This window comes from Cucurbita pepo, chromosome 5 (genome assembly GCF_057944985.1).
Source record: "Cucurbita pepo subsp. pepo isolate OVF chromosome 5, ASM5794498v1, whole genome shotgun sequence".
In the NCBI taxonomy this organism is placed as follows: domain Eukaryota; kingdom Viridiplantae; phylum Streptophyta; class Magnoliopsida; order Cucurbitales; family Cucurbitaceae; genus Cucurbita; species Cucurbita pepo.
In genome coordinates, this window is record NC_141802.1 from 13,915,876 (window position 1) to 13,932,565 (window position 16,690).

General features: G+C 36.5%; 2 protein-coding genes across 2 annotated transcripts; both read right to left on the minus strand.

Moving 5' to 3' along the window:
- Nucleotides 1–530: 530 nt before the first annotated feature.
- Nucleotides 531–6,161, minus strand: NUDT9 (nudix hydrolase homolog 9). The gene is made up of 9 exons (XM_023676498.2): nt 5,953–6,161; nt 5,764–5,838; nt 5,318–5,374; nt 4,663–4,748; nt 3,988–4,046; nt 3,604–3,752; nt 3,149–3,292; nt 2,583–2,741; nt 531–984 (listed from the first exon to the last, which is right to left on the minus strand). Exons 1-9 carry the CDS (start codon nt 6,025–6,027, stop codon nt 871–873), a joined length of 918 nt encoding a protein of 305 aa, XP_023532266.2. The 5' UTR covers nt 6,028–6,161; the 3' UTR covers nt 531–870.
- Nucleotides 6,162–10,073: 3,912 nt separating this feature from the next.
- Nucleotides 10,074–11,793, minus strand: LOC111794443 (3-ketoacyl-CoA synthase 12-like). Its single transcript, XM_023676465.2, has one exon. The coding sequence runs from the start codon at nt 11,671–11,673 to the stop codon at nt 10,288–10,290; it is 1,386 nt and encodes a 461-aa protein (XP_023532233.2). The 5' UTR covers nt 11,674–11,793; the 3' UTR covers nt 10,074–10,287.
- Between the last annotated feature and the right edge of the window lie 4,897 nt (nt 11,794–16,690).

Below are 16,690 nucleotides of genomic sequence, written 5' to 3' on the forward strand. Positions count from 1 at the left end.
TGTCATTCATCTCCCAGGGTGATGATAAATGATTGGCTCAGAGGATAGTCAAATGTTTCCATTTTTTTTCAAGAAGAAAACTTAATCTATCAACAGCTAATCTAGTTTGAGAATCCCTTAAAATAAGCTCAAAGTGTTATGACTACTGTATTGACTGGCATGTTCCCAAAACAAGTTCACAAAAAGACGTTGCTCAAGAAGCATGAAAATTTAATATGAAGCTGACTAATAATGCAATAAAATATGAGAAAGAAAGATCAAGAATTCAGCAGAACAAGGTACACCAGAAAAGTTTATTGAGATATGAGGCATACCTTCATGCTTGGTTTGATCTTTATTGCCTTACTGCAAGCATCAAAACGAGATAAAAAGAAGGGTTGATTAGTAAAGTCAAACCCTGCAGCACAACATTATCATACTTTCCTTTAAATGGAAGCTAAAATGTTATAAGAAATCTCAAGATAAGCTCACCTTTGGATCCCAAGGCGTCCTTTGATTGTATAAGAAGATCATATGAAAAGGAACTAGAGTAACTTGAAAGTCATCCCTATTGTCGCTATTGGGGTAGAGCCCAACATTAGTTAATGATTGAATCTGCCCTTATTAAACACATAATCTATCATAGAGCATTTGCTTGTAATACTATTTAGGGAAAGCTAATTTATTTGACTAATGTAAACTTTGACGAGATGGGTCTGAGTTGCATCTTTTCTAGTATGTAACTTATGTCATAGTAAATCTGGATGGCTACTCATTGAAACTTCTGAAAAAAGATCCCTGGTTGCCAGAAATTTGGCTTTAACTGCAAATACATGTTCTCGAGTCTATTGTTGGATAAATTCCTCAATCCATGTGAAAAGGCTGAGAACTCTAATGATCAGTAATGAACTTATCGCCCTTGGCAGCTTGTAACATCAACTTGTAGAGAAAAAATCCACCATGATGGCAGCCTGGCATTCTGGACGTCATGTTCTCTATATCAATCTGAAACAGGTGAACTCATAAATCTGAAAATCTTAATAAATAAACAAATAATGTTTAATTGTGCTCATAATTCTTGCGTCTTTCTTTTATAATCCTAGCCAAAAGTTGATGCACTACGTAATATCTATAATGTGAAAGAGAGATTGTCAAGTTCACTACATCATTATGATCAGGGAAAAGCATCAATCTATGCATCTAAATCTCAACAAGAACGATTGAATTGCACCCTATTCTAGCCTAGTACTTTTTAATCCTTGCCAAGAAATGATACATCAAATCGAACCTTGTTTCTATGTTGTGGCGAACTATTTGAAATTCAACAACTAGCTTTGCAATCTTTTTATATTTGACAAGGTGAATGAAGTCTTGATTGAACAATCTTCTTCAAGGTTGCATCACTTATGAATTCAACCATAGCCTTTTTAGGTTGAATAGGAGAATTGTAACCAACCTGATAGTTTCTAGATCTTCTCTGATCGTTCAGTGGTATCAGAGCATTTCCTTCGTTTATACCAAGATGGGAGGAAAACCACATGAAATCAGTCAAATCTCTGTTAGAATGGTGATGGGAGGTATACAGGATTCAGACTTGGGAAGAAGCAGTGTAGGGGTCTCTTCGTTTATACCTTGACATGTATCATCGTTGAAAGAATCAACTAATTAATATGTGGAGTGGTTTCAAGTAGCCCTCACTTCTATACGCCATGTCTCCCTTCACCTCAAATCTGTCATGGTCAGTCATCTTCACTTGTATCCTTCATCAACCAATTCTTACTGGAACGTTGAGCCATTTTGAATAATTTTCGAGTATAATTAACTTGAGCTCAACCACTAATGGAAGCTTCAATAAGTAAATGTTGAAGGGAAGTGGGTTTTTAAGCTAGGAGACCTGGCGTTTTTTTAAACTACAACCATATTGACTTGAGCGTATCAGCTTGGTGATCTGCAAAGTTGGCATCAGGATATTCTAGTCCTTCACTAGTTTTGGAAAGGATTGGAAAGGTAGCCTTTAAACTTGACCTACCTACAACAGCGGGGAACCAGTGCACCTTCCATGTTTCACAGCTATAACTCACCATGGGCACCAACTTGAACCCAACACTATTAACCCTCAGCCTGATTCAGTTCAGAGCCGTGGTCCCATGAATCTGCCACTGTGATGTTTGTATTGTGGGATAGACCGAGGAGCCTAACATATCAGCAAGGAAGCCATTGTATTGAATTACTTAGGCTCAAAGAATGCTACGGGGGTCATTCATATAGGCAAGAATATGAGTGAAGTATACGCTTTAGAAGAAGGGGTGGGAGTCTTTTCCTTAAATAATTCTGTTAACAACAAAATGAAGCAGTAGGGACACAAGAAGGGGAAGTAGGGGCATGAAGATGCCAAGAGGGTGATGTAAAGGAGAGGAGTCAGTTGTATTAGGGACTTCTAGCTTCATTTTGGAGAGCAAAGGCCTCTCAAATGTCTGGTAGTTTTGCAATTCTTCTTTGTTAACTAAATATTGTTATTGAATTCACTTTTCAAGCTCATCACAATTCAGATGTGTTTCGGTCTCAGTAAATGGATACACTGATAGAAAAAAAATTGTACTAACCAATGGAACTGTATAAAGTTGAGTGGACTCGTAGCCATCTTGTGCACTGGTATACAAATCTTGAATTTCCACAGACTCCAGACTGCACTTCATGAAGAAAAAAGCTGCTGGTCTAACATTTAGTTCTCTGCGGGATATACCAATAAAAACTGGGTTTCTCTGCGTAAGTTTTAAGAAGAGCATATTACAAAAAGAAAAAAAAACTTCGAAAAGCAATTAATTGACTTGCGCCATCACAACAGATAGCTCCTCCCACTAAAAAGATTAAGAGCCTCTTAGACAAAATATATCATCTAAACTTGTAATTGAGCAGATAAGATGAGTTGAGAAAGGGACTAAAATTTGGACCGCTAGACTAATAAAAACTACAGAAAGTGACGGGGCTTGTAACTATGTTATTACCATCACACATTTAAATTGATGAAATAAACTCTTATCAGCTTTTCTTATAAAAATAGAAATTTTCATAAAATATAAAACCAAAAAAGAAGGTACATGGATAACTTAAATGATGGAAGACACCAAGCACCCTACTCATCATCAGAGAGACGAAGGGATTAACATACAAGGGATTCTGGCGGTACACCAATTTCTTCCACAACTTCACGAATAATGCTGTCAAACATCTCCTGTGAAACCTTTCCGTTAATGGTATTGGAATCTTCAAAACCCTTCACATGGCCATGAGATTCTATCCCAAGCTCTTGAGGCTGCAGATATTGGACATTTTGTTACTGGAAAGTAGATGGGCAGGCACTGCAACAATTTTCAACGGAGGCAGAAAAAAAAGAAAAAGAAACAAATAAACAAAGATTGTGTGCATACAAATATATATACACTGCTTTGACTAATTGAATATCTTTAGTGTATGTGTAAACAAAAACTTGGACCAAATAACGAAGCCCAATGATCTGCTTGTTTTGAGGACAATGGCCATATTCAGAACTCAGCACTATAAACAATCCAAAAGATTAAAAACTATAAACATGACAATGAAACACTGAAATTACAAAGGATATACCTCAGGATGACCTCCTGGAAATACAAAGTGACCTGGAAATTCACCTACATTATTACTTCTTTGCAACAAAACTATTTTCCCATCTGATGTCTCCACAATAGCACCATTACCCAGAGGACTTGAGGTGTGCCGACATCGAATACAGTCATCTGCAGGGAAAAAATTCTGAAAGAAAATTAGTTGCAAATAATCCTACCATTTCAATGGGTTGTGAATTAATTTCCAGAGGATATGCATTCTCGGTCGTTGAGTTTCTAGTATCCAGTGTTTCAAGCAATGAATAAGGATATAAGCAACACTAACTCTAGCATAAACGGTTTGCAAGAACCTAGCAATGTTCAATAAAGGGATCTTGTTTCCAATTCTAAAATCATGGAGAGTTACCTTCTGCTGGAACAAGGAATTTTTCCCACAATGGGCTTAAGTTTGTTCCCACAAAGGTCCTAATAAAAGGAACATGAGAGAAAATTGTTAGTAGACAAAACTGACTTCAATAATAATCACCATGTTCAAATTAGTATCATGCCTTTTTCTACTAGCCACCATTAAAAATAAATTCACATATTTGTTTGATCAATATAATTGCCAATAAATTTGCTAAAAAAAAATGGAATTCTAATTGTTGAAAATAACATAATTATCAATCATATAAGGAACTAAATAACTTGAGAAAGCTACTTCGATAACGGTAGGAAAATAATATTCTTGAAGGTGGAGAAAAAATATAGGTCTCAAACAAGGAAAAAAAAAAAAGGAAAGAAAGAAGACTTCCTTTTCTAGAGAAAAGTATGGCATAAGTTCAACTTCCAATATATTAACAATGGGAAGATTGCCAATGGGATATCACACTTTCCTTCCATTACAATAACTTCTGGGATACTTATCAGAAAAAACATATAGACATAATTCCTAGGAAATCAAAGCTCTTGAAGGACATCAAGCATTAATATGAAAGATAAGGGTACAAAATGAAAAGTCCAAACAAATTTCAAAATGTTAATACTCATCAAATCCTTTAAATTTTGTGAATATATAAATGTAACAGAGATGGAGAAAGACCTATAATCTGTCAAACCTAAGTTGAGGCATATATGGGAATCTTCATTTGAACTTCCTCCTTCACTATGCAATGTTAATCCTCCATACTGAAAATAAATTGGAAAGAGTATATATAGTTGATACCCTATTACCATAAGAAAAAAAAAAAAGCAAAAGAAGGTCTAATATATCTGAAAAGAGGAGATAAAATGATGAACTAATAGACTAATACTAAACGTTACATAATATTCATCAGCTCAAGGATAAGTTTGAATACATTCACTTCCATTACAGGAAATATATATATATGTATGTATATAAAGGGAAAAAAAATGAAGACACCCCATTAAATAGGAAAAGAGACAAGACAACACAAGTAGTATTGTCATTCTGAAGCAGAGATGAAACAAAATTTAGATACAGACTAATACTTTAGATACAGACTAATACCGAACATGATTGAAACAAGTGTTAGTTAAGTGGTTTGCGATTACTTCTAAATAATCTCGATTAAAAAGTAGCTTCAATGCAGACAATTTCACATGTCGCAGAACAGTGATATTACATAAATTATGAATCATGTAATCTATCTAATTGTTGGAAACATATAAAAAAAACTAGTTAAAGCACAAACAACATAATGCAGATAGGCTTAAATCAAAATAAAAACACGTACTCTGAACTTTCTCCCATTGAATAAGGATGAGTTTTTATGAAGCCGTTGGTTCCAAATCTAGGAGCAAAAAGATTAGAAACAATGTTAGGAGGAAAGGAGAACTGAAAACTATATCCACATAGTATGTTTCCAAAGATTTGAGCAACAATAAACTTCTTGGAACCTTCAAAAGAATATATAAACCATGTTTTTGATACGAAACAGGATTCACTTGCCTACAAGACTAACAACTCCTAATCGACGAAACAAATGTAGCGTTTTAGAATATGTAAACACTGGAACAGAACAACTTAAATGCTTCCAAAATCAAGATTGAATCGATTTAACAATTTCAATAGCCTTGTAAACAAATTATCTCCCTAGCAGTGGCTCAAAACGAAATTTCTAAAGTTATAGCATAAGAATATTTATAATAAAACGAACAAGCAAAAAATCCAGCGTCTCACCTCGGAAATGGAATCCTCCAAGCTAGAATCGAGATGCGGAATCCTATCGTACCTCTCGCCAAACGCTACAGAAACCTATCAATTGAGAATTACAAATGTGAATCAGAAATTCAATTACGACTGTGCATATGGATCAGAAAAGATATAATAATGCATGGATTCGGAGAAAGAGAGCGGTAACTAGAGGACCTGTGATGGAGCTAGACCAGATGGACAAGCGATCAGAATCTTGAACGGGGAGCATGGATCATCTGCCTTCTCCATGCTAGAGGCGCACTGCAGATCACCTGCTTGATGATATTTTCAATGGAAGAGAAAACAGTGCTAGTAGTACGATGTTGGTCGACAAATACAGTCTTGGTAAATAAAGGGGCGCGGGGACGGGAACTTCTCCGCTCTTGCTTCCATTTCTATTATTCCAAAATTTTGTTTAAATTAATATTATTGTTTATAAATTCATAAATTTATTTAAAAAATAATTTAAAAGAGTACAATATGATATTATATTGTCCAATCGGAGCACAAGCTCTTTCTCAAAAGGTTTGAGACGAATATGATATTATATTGTCCAATCGGAGCACAAGCTCTTTCTCAAAAGGTTTGAGACGAATGAAGATACTATTATTTGATTATAAACCCATGATCATTCATTACCTTAGTCGAGACGTGAGACTTCATTCACCAACCTATTACATTTTAAAAATTAATATATTTCATGTGCTGTTAATCATTAAAAATTTAAATGAGATAAATAATACCATTTCAAATAAGCTTAGTATTTAAACCTCTGGTTTATTATCAAAATTTCTCAATATTTTCTCTTTCGCCTATTACATATAGTATTGTTACGAGGAGATTTACATGCCTTTATAAAAAAAAATGATCTATTTCTATTTTTAGCTGGTGTAGTGTAACGCCCCTAATTTTCTCTAACCTAATTAGCGACATTACCTTATCCTTGCATAATCGACAGAACAAGAGTTCACACAAGACAGTTTCAATAACGACAATTCGTTCATTATTATAAGCAGTTCATACCTGGAGAAATCGATAACAACAGCCTAGCCTAGAAATAATCAATAGAGAACTAGAGGAACAATTGCAATAACTATGAATCCAAAAGAATCCAACAAGACGCCTACGACACTACAAACCCTCCTCAAGATTTTCATGGCCTTCGCAGCATCCACTGTCAGCCGTACATGGGAGCCTTGCCCTTACTTGAAAATATGGGTAGCACGTGGCTTGAGTATTATATGAAATACTCAGTAAGTTGCCCCACTGTTAGGGTTAAGCATATAATCATACATTAGAATACAAGCAGTCGCACACAATACACATTCATGTCGCACATATTACACCTACATGAGCACAAGTGTCAAAAGAAAGAAACTGAGAGAGGGGTTTGTCTTCCATTCCTTCTCATGGCCTTAGGCCCTTGCTTTGTCCGGGCGGGATGGATGCAGGGTACTTTCCCACACATGACCCACGTGCGTGACTGTGGGCCCACCAGGCGAGTTCGCATGCGAACTCCCTAGGCCTGGCTTGGTCGGGTATGTATGACATACAATACCAGACGCCACGGAAAAGGAGGGCATGCATGATATCGTGGCGAACACAATATCGAATATACGCGTCCATACCATCAATAGCATAACGGGGGAGTGCCCCACATACATAACCATAGCGTGCATAAGGTTCTTAAGGTTTACCCCCATGGCATTACACATCAACGTTCCATCCCTTCACCGCATTACATAGCATAACTGGGTCAAACATCGAGTAAGCATATCGTAGCATACTAGACATCACATTCATGGCATGCGAGATTCTCATTACGATCATGACATGTCAATCAAGCTCATACATACAGGGTAGCAAACCGTGTCACAAATATACATAAACATGGCATACATAGCATTTTACTGTAAGAATCACATACATAAACATGACATACATAGCATTTCAGTGCAAGAAACATTTAACCTAGCATACATCAACAACACACATGGTGCATGCAAGGGCCACAGGGCATGCACCAACATACATACTTAACTAACACCACCAGTAAGGTTACTTACCTCCTTGGCCTTGGCCGAAGTCACCCACAACGCTAACTCCGGCGCCTAACTACCTCCTATAAGATAACATAATACACTTAGAGCCCTTTCACAACTAGCTCTTATGCCTAGCTACCAAGGTACGTCCCTATCGCAAGCTATTTTGTCAAAATGGAGTTATACTGACCTCCAATGGTTGAAACAAGGGTGGGAATGGCTCGAGAAGGGTCGAAAACCTAGAAATCGGTGTACTACTAAGATGTCGAGCTGTCGAGCCGCACTGCCAAGCCGAACCCAACCTAGCCGGGAGTGCACGGAGCCGTCGATGGAGCTGAAACCGACGGGCTGCGAAGAACACTGCAGGCGCAGGGTTTCTGGGCGTGCCTCTGGTTTGGACCGAAAGGGAACGAGGCCCAGTGGTGGTGTCCGAGCGCGACTTTCGAGGTGCAGGCTGCACACTGGCCGAGACGACTCGCGGAATGCCGAGGGTCGACCCATGCCTGCCGCTTTGTCTTCCTCACCCGAAAGCCTTGACAACCCTAATCGCGGAGCTTGGCTATTGTCGCTGGTGGAAGCGTCGTCGTTCGTCCGTCTCTGGGGGCGCGTCTGCCTCTCCTTGCCCCGATGTACACTGGCGTCCGCTCCTACCTAAAGGAGGCGGCCACTGCAACCCTAAGGTTTAAGGGGGTCTGAGTGAATCCCGCCGAGCGCCCCCCCCCCCCCCCCCCTCTTTTTTTTTCCTCCTAAGAATGTGTATCGTTACATGTTAGATCTCTCAACCAACCTCCTCGAGGGCCAGCGTCCTCATTAGTATATCGTCCCGTGTCTGACTTTAATACTAAGTGGAAATAAACATTCCTTACAAGGGTATAGAAACCTCTCCCTAACATACGCTTTTTAAAACTGATGACTGACGCCTATAAGTAACTAGCTAAAGTAGACCGTATCAATTAAAATTTATAATGTAAATCTACAGAATATTATATTATGACTTTACCATTTTTATGTTGTGGTCCGTTGGAATTTATTTGGGGGTTACAGTAAATGCTATTGAGATAGAATGTGAATGGTCTAATAGAATATGAACACGTACATTATTGAATTTAGCGACACCGGGCTGTGACCATACTACTATCTTATTTCTAATTTTCACCCAATACTGTCTTGCCACGTTTCATCCTTGGTTCGGCTGTTTAAATACTATGTGACCAATGGGTTATTTTTTTTCTTTTTAAACACTATCTAGACTCTAGAATGGTCTCTCTAGTTCCTTTTAATTAATTATCATTATTGTTATTTATTTTGAAAATATTTTCTAACCACTTTCATGTGATTACAACCCAAGATACAACAACACGTGAACAAACGTCATAATAAACACATATTTCCTTCCGTGTATTCTATAAAAGTTAGAGATTTATACATTTAAACACATGAAAGTAGTATTGTACCTGTGGTTGGGTCGGTGATTTGAGAATATTCAACTTAAACTATAAAAGTTGAGATAGGCTGTATTTGATTTTTTTTTTTTCAATTTATATTCAGTTGAATTTTAAGAAAATCAAAAAATTTGGTTCAGTGCTCGGGTTGAACTTTTTTTTATTGGGTAAACTCAACCAATTCGATCATGTTAGTATTAATTTTATGAGATGTTAGTTATTAATATAATAATTTTAAAATATATATTTGGAGAGAACTCAACTAAACCTAATTTGAAAATAAAGAATTGAGTTGGGTTAGGTTGTGGATTTGTAACGGCCCAAGTTCACCGTTAGTAGATATTGTCCTCTATAACTTTCCCGTCTTCCAAATCAAAAGAAAAATGGACTCGTTGGGAAGAAAGATGGAGTGCGGTCAGTAGAGCACATGTAAGGTACAGTCCGGTTGATCACGCAACGGATCTCTATCTCTCTCTAAACATCTAAAGATGGGGAGAGATGTGAAAGCAATACTCTTATGTTATGGCCGCCCCCGACTTATGACCTTTACGCTACTACTACTGTGATGTGAGAAGGCATAAGCATCTGTAGAGACATCATCATGATGTACAGCTGAAGTCGCATTTGTTGGTTGGTCAAGAACTTCAATGGTTAAGTAGTATTCCCAAATTTGAAGAACTTTTACTTTCATGTACACTTTTGATTCCTGCATTTTAACTCGGCAATTTGGCTTATTCTTTCGAACTTTCCCTTAAGATTTCAAAACGCGATGATTCATTCCCCTCCACACAGATAAAATCAAGAACCAATCGATAACAACCATTAAACACAAACTTAAATTAATTTCATAGTTAATATCTCCATTTTCACTTTACTTCAACAATCAAAGAAAACAAAACAAAATAAAAAAATATAACAATTAAACACAAATTACAAATTTTGAACACAATCAAGTTACCAAATTATTAAAAAAAAAAAAAAAAAAAAAAAAAAAAAAAAAAAAAAAAAAAAAAAAAGATCAAACCTTATTCAGGGAGTTTGAAGGTAGCTATGTCTTCATGTTGAATCCATCCATATTTTTCAAGAAATGGGTTGGCCAAAGATTCCGGTGGGTACTCATCAATACAATCATCCCAAACATTGCCGCCGTCCAAATCTCTCGCAACCTCCCACAAACAGCTATTGCATTTAAATCCAGCCCCAAAGCTTATCATCAACACCCTCTCCCCTTTCTTCAACCTCTTCTTAGCTTCCATGTACGCCAGAACATACCACAAACTACTCGCCGATGTGTTCCCAAATCGGTGCAATGTCATCCTCGCCGGCTCCAAATCGTACTTCTCCAGCCCCAAACTCACCCCAATTCCGTCGATCACCGCCTTCCCCCCCGTATGGATACAGAAATGATCCACCCCTGTTTTGAAATCCACCGAGCTGGTTTTTCCGCCGCCGCTCTGTTTCCGGTTACCCTTTAGTTTTTTCATGAAACTCATGACTAAAAATTGGAGAAGCTCTCTAATGGGTAAGATTTTCGGGGCGATTTCACGGAGGTTGTCGACGAAAGCCCTCGTCGCCGCCTTGGGGAGGTTTTTCCCCAAATGAAAACCGGTGTTTCCTTTGTCATCCTCTGTTTGGATACAACAACCGTATGATTCATCTCTAGCGCCGTGGTGGGTTCGAATCAGACACTTGAGTTTGAACATTGCTCTGTTTTTCAACGCCGTTTTGTTCGTTAAGAGAATTGCACAGCCGCCGGATCGGAATAAGCAATTTGAGAGAATCATGGATTTGTCGTTGCCGGAATACCAATTGGGACTTAACGATTCCGATGTTACAACGAGGGCGTTGATGTTTTTGTGAGATTTAAACACTCTGGAAACGATGTCGACGGAGATTAAACTAGCGCTGCAGCCCATTCCGGTGAGGTTGAATACCTTAACGTCGTGGCGGAGTTTGTAATGGTTGATGATTCTAGCGGAGAGAGAGGGAATTGACGACAACATGGAGACGTTGACGACAAGAACATCGATGTCGGAAGGGGAGAATCCGGATTTGTCGAATAGTTTCCGGATGGTGTCGTGGAAGAATTCGTCCATTTCGGAGATCCCATCATCGAGAGTCGGGGAATCTTCACGGGCGGCGAACATGATTCTTGGGCCGTAGGTTTGTTCGCCGATGCCGGAGCTGACGACGGCTTTAAGGAGGAATTTGTACTCGTTAAGACCGAGATTTTTGGTTCTTTTAATGACATTTCCGCTGAATTCTGTGTTTAATTTCCTGTCGTCTGTCGGCTTGTAACATTGGTAGCTCAATATGTAGCATTCTTGGTGTCGTTTTTCATGGAAGTGCTTCCAAATTGTGAAGAGGAAATACAGAAATGAGCAGAGATAGAAGAAACCCAGAAGCTCCATTGATAAAGCGATTATGGGCTCTGTTCATACGATGGCTATGTGAGGAGAGAGGAAGAACAGAGGAAGAGAGAGAATGAAACGAAGAACACAAATTATTGGGTTTGGTTTGGTTTGGATTGGAGTACTTTTCTAGCTTCCAAACCCCATTATTTATATAGAACAAATTTAAGTACAACAAAAAAAAAAAATTTGTTTTTGTGTCTAAAATGTTTGATTTTTTTCTTTTCTCATTTAGTCGTTTTGAGTTAAAAAAAAAAAAAAAAAAAAAAAGATTGAAATGGCGTGGAAAGCTCTTCCTAATGGGCGTGTTTTAAAATTGTGAGGTTGATAGTGATATGTAACAGATCAAAGCGAACAATATCTGTTTGCGGTGGGCTTTGTGTGTTATAAATGGTGTCTGAGTTAGTCACTTAATGGTATGAGAAACTGGTTGCAGTAGGGCTAGATTCTCTCTATAGTAGACACGTTTTAAAATCGTGAGGCTAATGACTATATATAATGGGCTAAAGTGGACAATATCTATTAGTGGTGGGATTGAGTTGTTATAAATGATGTTAGAGTTAGTCACTGGATGGTGCGAGGTATTGGTCGGAGTAGGGCTAGACATTCTCCATAGTAGATGCGTTTTAAAAACTGTGAGGCTAACGGCTATACGTAATGGGCCAAAGTGGACAATATTTGTTAGTGGTGGGCTTGTGCTGTTATAAATGGTGTCGGAGTAGTCACCGGATGGTGTGAGGCACTGGTTGGAGTAGAGCTAAACACTCTCCATAATAGACGTGTTTCAAACTGTGAGGCTAACGACTATATGTAACGGGCCAAAGCGGACAATATCCATTAGCAGCGGGCTTAGGCTGTTATAAATGGTATCAGAGCTAGTTACCGAACGGTACGAGGCACTGATTGGAGTAGGGTTAGACGCTCTCTATAGTAGACACGTTTTAAAACTATGAGATTAACGGCTATCCGTAACGGGCCAAAGCGGATAATATTTGTTAGTGGTGGGCTTGGGCTGTTATAGGTGTCGGAGTAGTCACTAGATGGTGCGAGACACTAGTCGAAGTAGCGTTAGACACTCTCCATAATAGACACGTTTTAAAACCGTGAGGCTAACGACTATACGTAACGGATCAAAACGGACAATATCTATAGCGGCGGACTTAGGCGGTTATAAATGGTATCAGAGGCAGTTACCGAATAGTACGAGGCACTGAATGGAATAGGGCTAGACACTCTCCATATTAGACGCGTTTTAAAACTGTGAGACTAACGATTATACGTAACGGGTCAAAACGGAATATTTATTAGCGGCGGACTTAGGCGGTTATAAATGGTATCACAGCCAGTTACCGAACAGTACGAGGCACTGATTAGAGTAGGGCTACACACTCTCCATAGCAGATACATTTTAAAACCGCGAGGCAGACGTCGATACGTAACAGACAAAAACGAACAATATTTATTAACAATGGGTGAGGCTGATGGCGATACGTACCGGACAAAAACAGACAGTATCTATTAGCGGTGGACTATTACACGACTTATCTCATGAGATCAACAACTGCTTGACTTTACCAGATTTAGTTTCTAAGAAAGCTCGTAAGATATTACATCCTAGACAGCGACACTCATTGTCCACTAGCTCAACTTACAACGACTAAAAATATTTTTTATTCATGAAAGTAGAGGATACCCGAACTTAAGGCATGTGTCCTAACCAGTTGACATACGTTAATGTTTGTCGTGGAACAAGAAAATCAAACATTTTCCCATCCAAACACGACCCTCCTAAATCTTAATAAGAACGGAGTCAACGAAGCCAGGTGGTTGAAATTCAACTAAAAGGATATTTATTAGACTAAAAATTTAAGCTTTACAGTTAAGCAGCTTACCCAATTTAGTTAGCAGCAATTAAGAAGACAAGCCAGCCGCTGTGCTTTATTTTGTAGAGGGTCGGGCAACGGGCAGGGCCCAACACTCATATGCCCCAATTAGAGAAGCTATATTAAATTATCATTCTAAAATTAAAAAAATATATATATCCCTTTTATTATATGGTCTGTCACTCATTTTAGGCATAGCGTGGTCTTCGAGCAACTATATATTAAATACAATATGTAGATTTAAACCAAATTTAGAGAAGCATGTCCACTATATCATAATAATAATAATAATCATATTAATAAATGACAAAAAAGAAAAAAAAAAGACGGTAATTATTGTACGAGTGCAAGCTAGGGCTACAAATCAATAATATTAGTGTTAATACGATATCAAAGATCGTCACAGTTTGCGTGAATCTTGCTCAAGTTGAGGAACTTAAGAGGAGGATTGAGACATGGTGCGTGAATCTCAGTTAAAAACAAAGCTACGAGAGCCCGCTTAAGTTGGTTTTTATTATTTATTATGCCAGTTGGTCAAAATGGGAAAAAAAGTTACAATGAGGGTAGTTGTGAGTTTCTATAGTCAATAGGAAAAAATTTATTACTCCAAATAAAAATATATCATTTAATAACATGTGATATTCAATATTTACTACGACCGGTCAATATTAAATTGAATAAAAATATTTTTTTTATTAAAATAAATTAGAATTTTGAAATTTTTTTTACTAATTAAACTAATACATATACCAATCACAATCACAAGATAAACAAGTCGTGAGAGGTTGAATTGTCAAAGTTGGAGGAGCTATCAATGTCACATGGTTAGTGAAAGCTCAAAGTCAAACCCAAACAATTAAGTTAAAAGACATGTCAACTCCAAAATTATGGTTTTTTTTTTTTTTTTTTTTTTTATGAAACGTCAAATCATTTCAAACAATGTATCGATCCCTTAACGTGAATGCACTCGGTAGCTAAAACGTTAAATTATATTTATGCTTAACAGTTTTTTTTTTCTTTTTTGCAAATATATCACGCACGTACTTTAGTTGATTAACTAACCTAAAATCGTTTGATTAAGAGGTTGGAGGTTCGAATCGTTTAACTCCATGTATTATAACATGCACGAGTTTGACTATCAAGTACTGATCGGATAAAAATATGAATTTTCAGCGCTTTTTTTTATTTAAATTATATTTAATGGTGGAATGAGACAAACAAGTCTTTGTCTTGGAAATTTTTAGCCTCCAAATGGTGATATGTCATTGTACTTACAGTTAGTAGCTGACCAAATACAAGTGCCACATTAAAGGATATCACAAACTTGCAAGTTTTGTATTTTTGTTTTGAGATACATAATTTCTATTCGAGGTCCATGAGATCTCACATAGATTCGAGAAGTGAACGATTCCTTATAAGGATATAGAAACCTCTCCTAACATACACGTTTTAAAATCGTGAGGCTGACGGCGATACGTAACAGACCAAAACAAACAGTATTCACTAACAATGAGCTTGGACTGTTACAAATGTATCAAAGCCAATCACGAGACGGTTCAACACACTAGTCGAAGTAGGGCTAGACCCTCTTCACAACAGACGTTTAATGAAAAAACTCAAAAAGGATAGTACCTGAATGAGTATCGATTTCGTTGTGTAACTTTGAAAGACACAAGACACGTAATGAACTGAAGCGAACAATATTTGCTAGCAATGAACTTGGACTGTTACAAAACCTCTCTCCACTCCTTCCAAATCTCATGAGCTCAATAAACATCTCGAATATATAATAATATATAATAAAAAAAGAAAAGATAATGTTAGTTATTTTAATTATTAAATTTTAGGTCTTTAATAGGTACAACGGGTGCTATAAGATTTAGGATAGACAATTACTTCAATCTAATCCATTTTAAATTTTCCAACAAGAAAATCAACCATAAGTCAAACCCTAATTATTTAAGCTTTGAACATATCACGAACGTGCATGTTAGCTAGCTGGTAACACTCGTTCATAATCAAGAAGTCGGGTGTAGCTCGAACAGAAAAAGAAATTCATTAGTTATATAAATATAAACTTATTATAAAACTCATTTTTGTAACGTGTGTACTAATTTTATTTTAGTTTCTAAAATATTATTGTAAAATTTAATCGTTCGGAAAATCATATTTAGAAAATGTAACGACACGTTTATTTATTTAAATATGTTTGTAGAAAACTTATACCCTAAATGTATAATGGGATATAAAAAAGAGCAATCAAAGTAGGAATTTGGTGGGAGAAATAATTATAGATTGGATTTTTAAAAGCAATTAATGATTTATTGAGTCAACTTAATTTTGGGGGAAAAAAGGAATTAAAAAAAGAAAGAAAGTGAATTATACACGCCACTTGCTAACTAAATTTGGTTGTGTAATTTATTATTTTCCCTCTTTTTGTTGATAATTATTTTACGATTTAATTCCATTTAATTGGTTTAAAATAGATATGGGATAATTATTTCATTAATTGGGATGTGGGGTTTTATCAATTTACTTATTTTTTATTAAAAAAAAATCCCGATAATTGGAATTCTACTGTGAGATCCTACATCCGTTGAAGAGAAAAATGAAATATTTCTTTTAAGAGTGTAGAAACCTCTTCCTAATAGACGTTTTTTTTTGTAATCGTGAGGTTGACGGCAAATAACGAGTCAAAACGGACGATATCTGTTAACGGTGAACTTGGACTATTGCAAATGATATCAGAGCTAGACATCAGACAGTGGGTCAACAAAGATATTGGGTGGAGATCCGAATGTAATATTTTTTTTACGTAATAACTATTTAATAATAACATATACAATTAAAAAATATATTTTAAAAAAAATAATAAATAAAGTCACATCAATAAATAATATAGACAAAACTTGTCAATAATAGCTCGCTCGTAAATGTAATCGAATTCTTATTCATATTTAATCATGAAAATAAAAAGACGAGAATGAAAAATAAATTATTATAACTTTATTTGATATACATTTTATAGTCTTGAAAATGAAAAATAATTATGATAATAATGTTAATATTAATATAAACAATAATAGTTATATTTCTTTAAATTATTTATATTAATATAATAAGTTATTTATTTA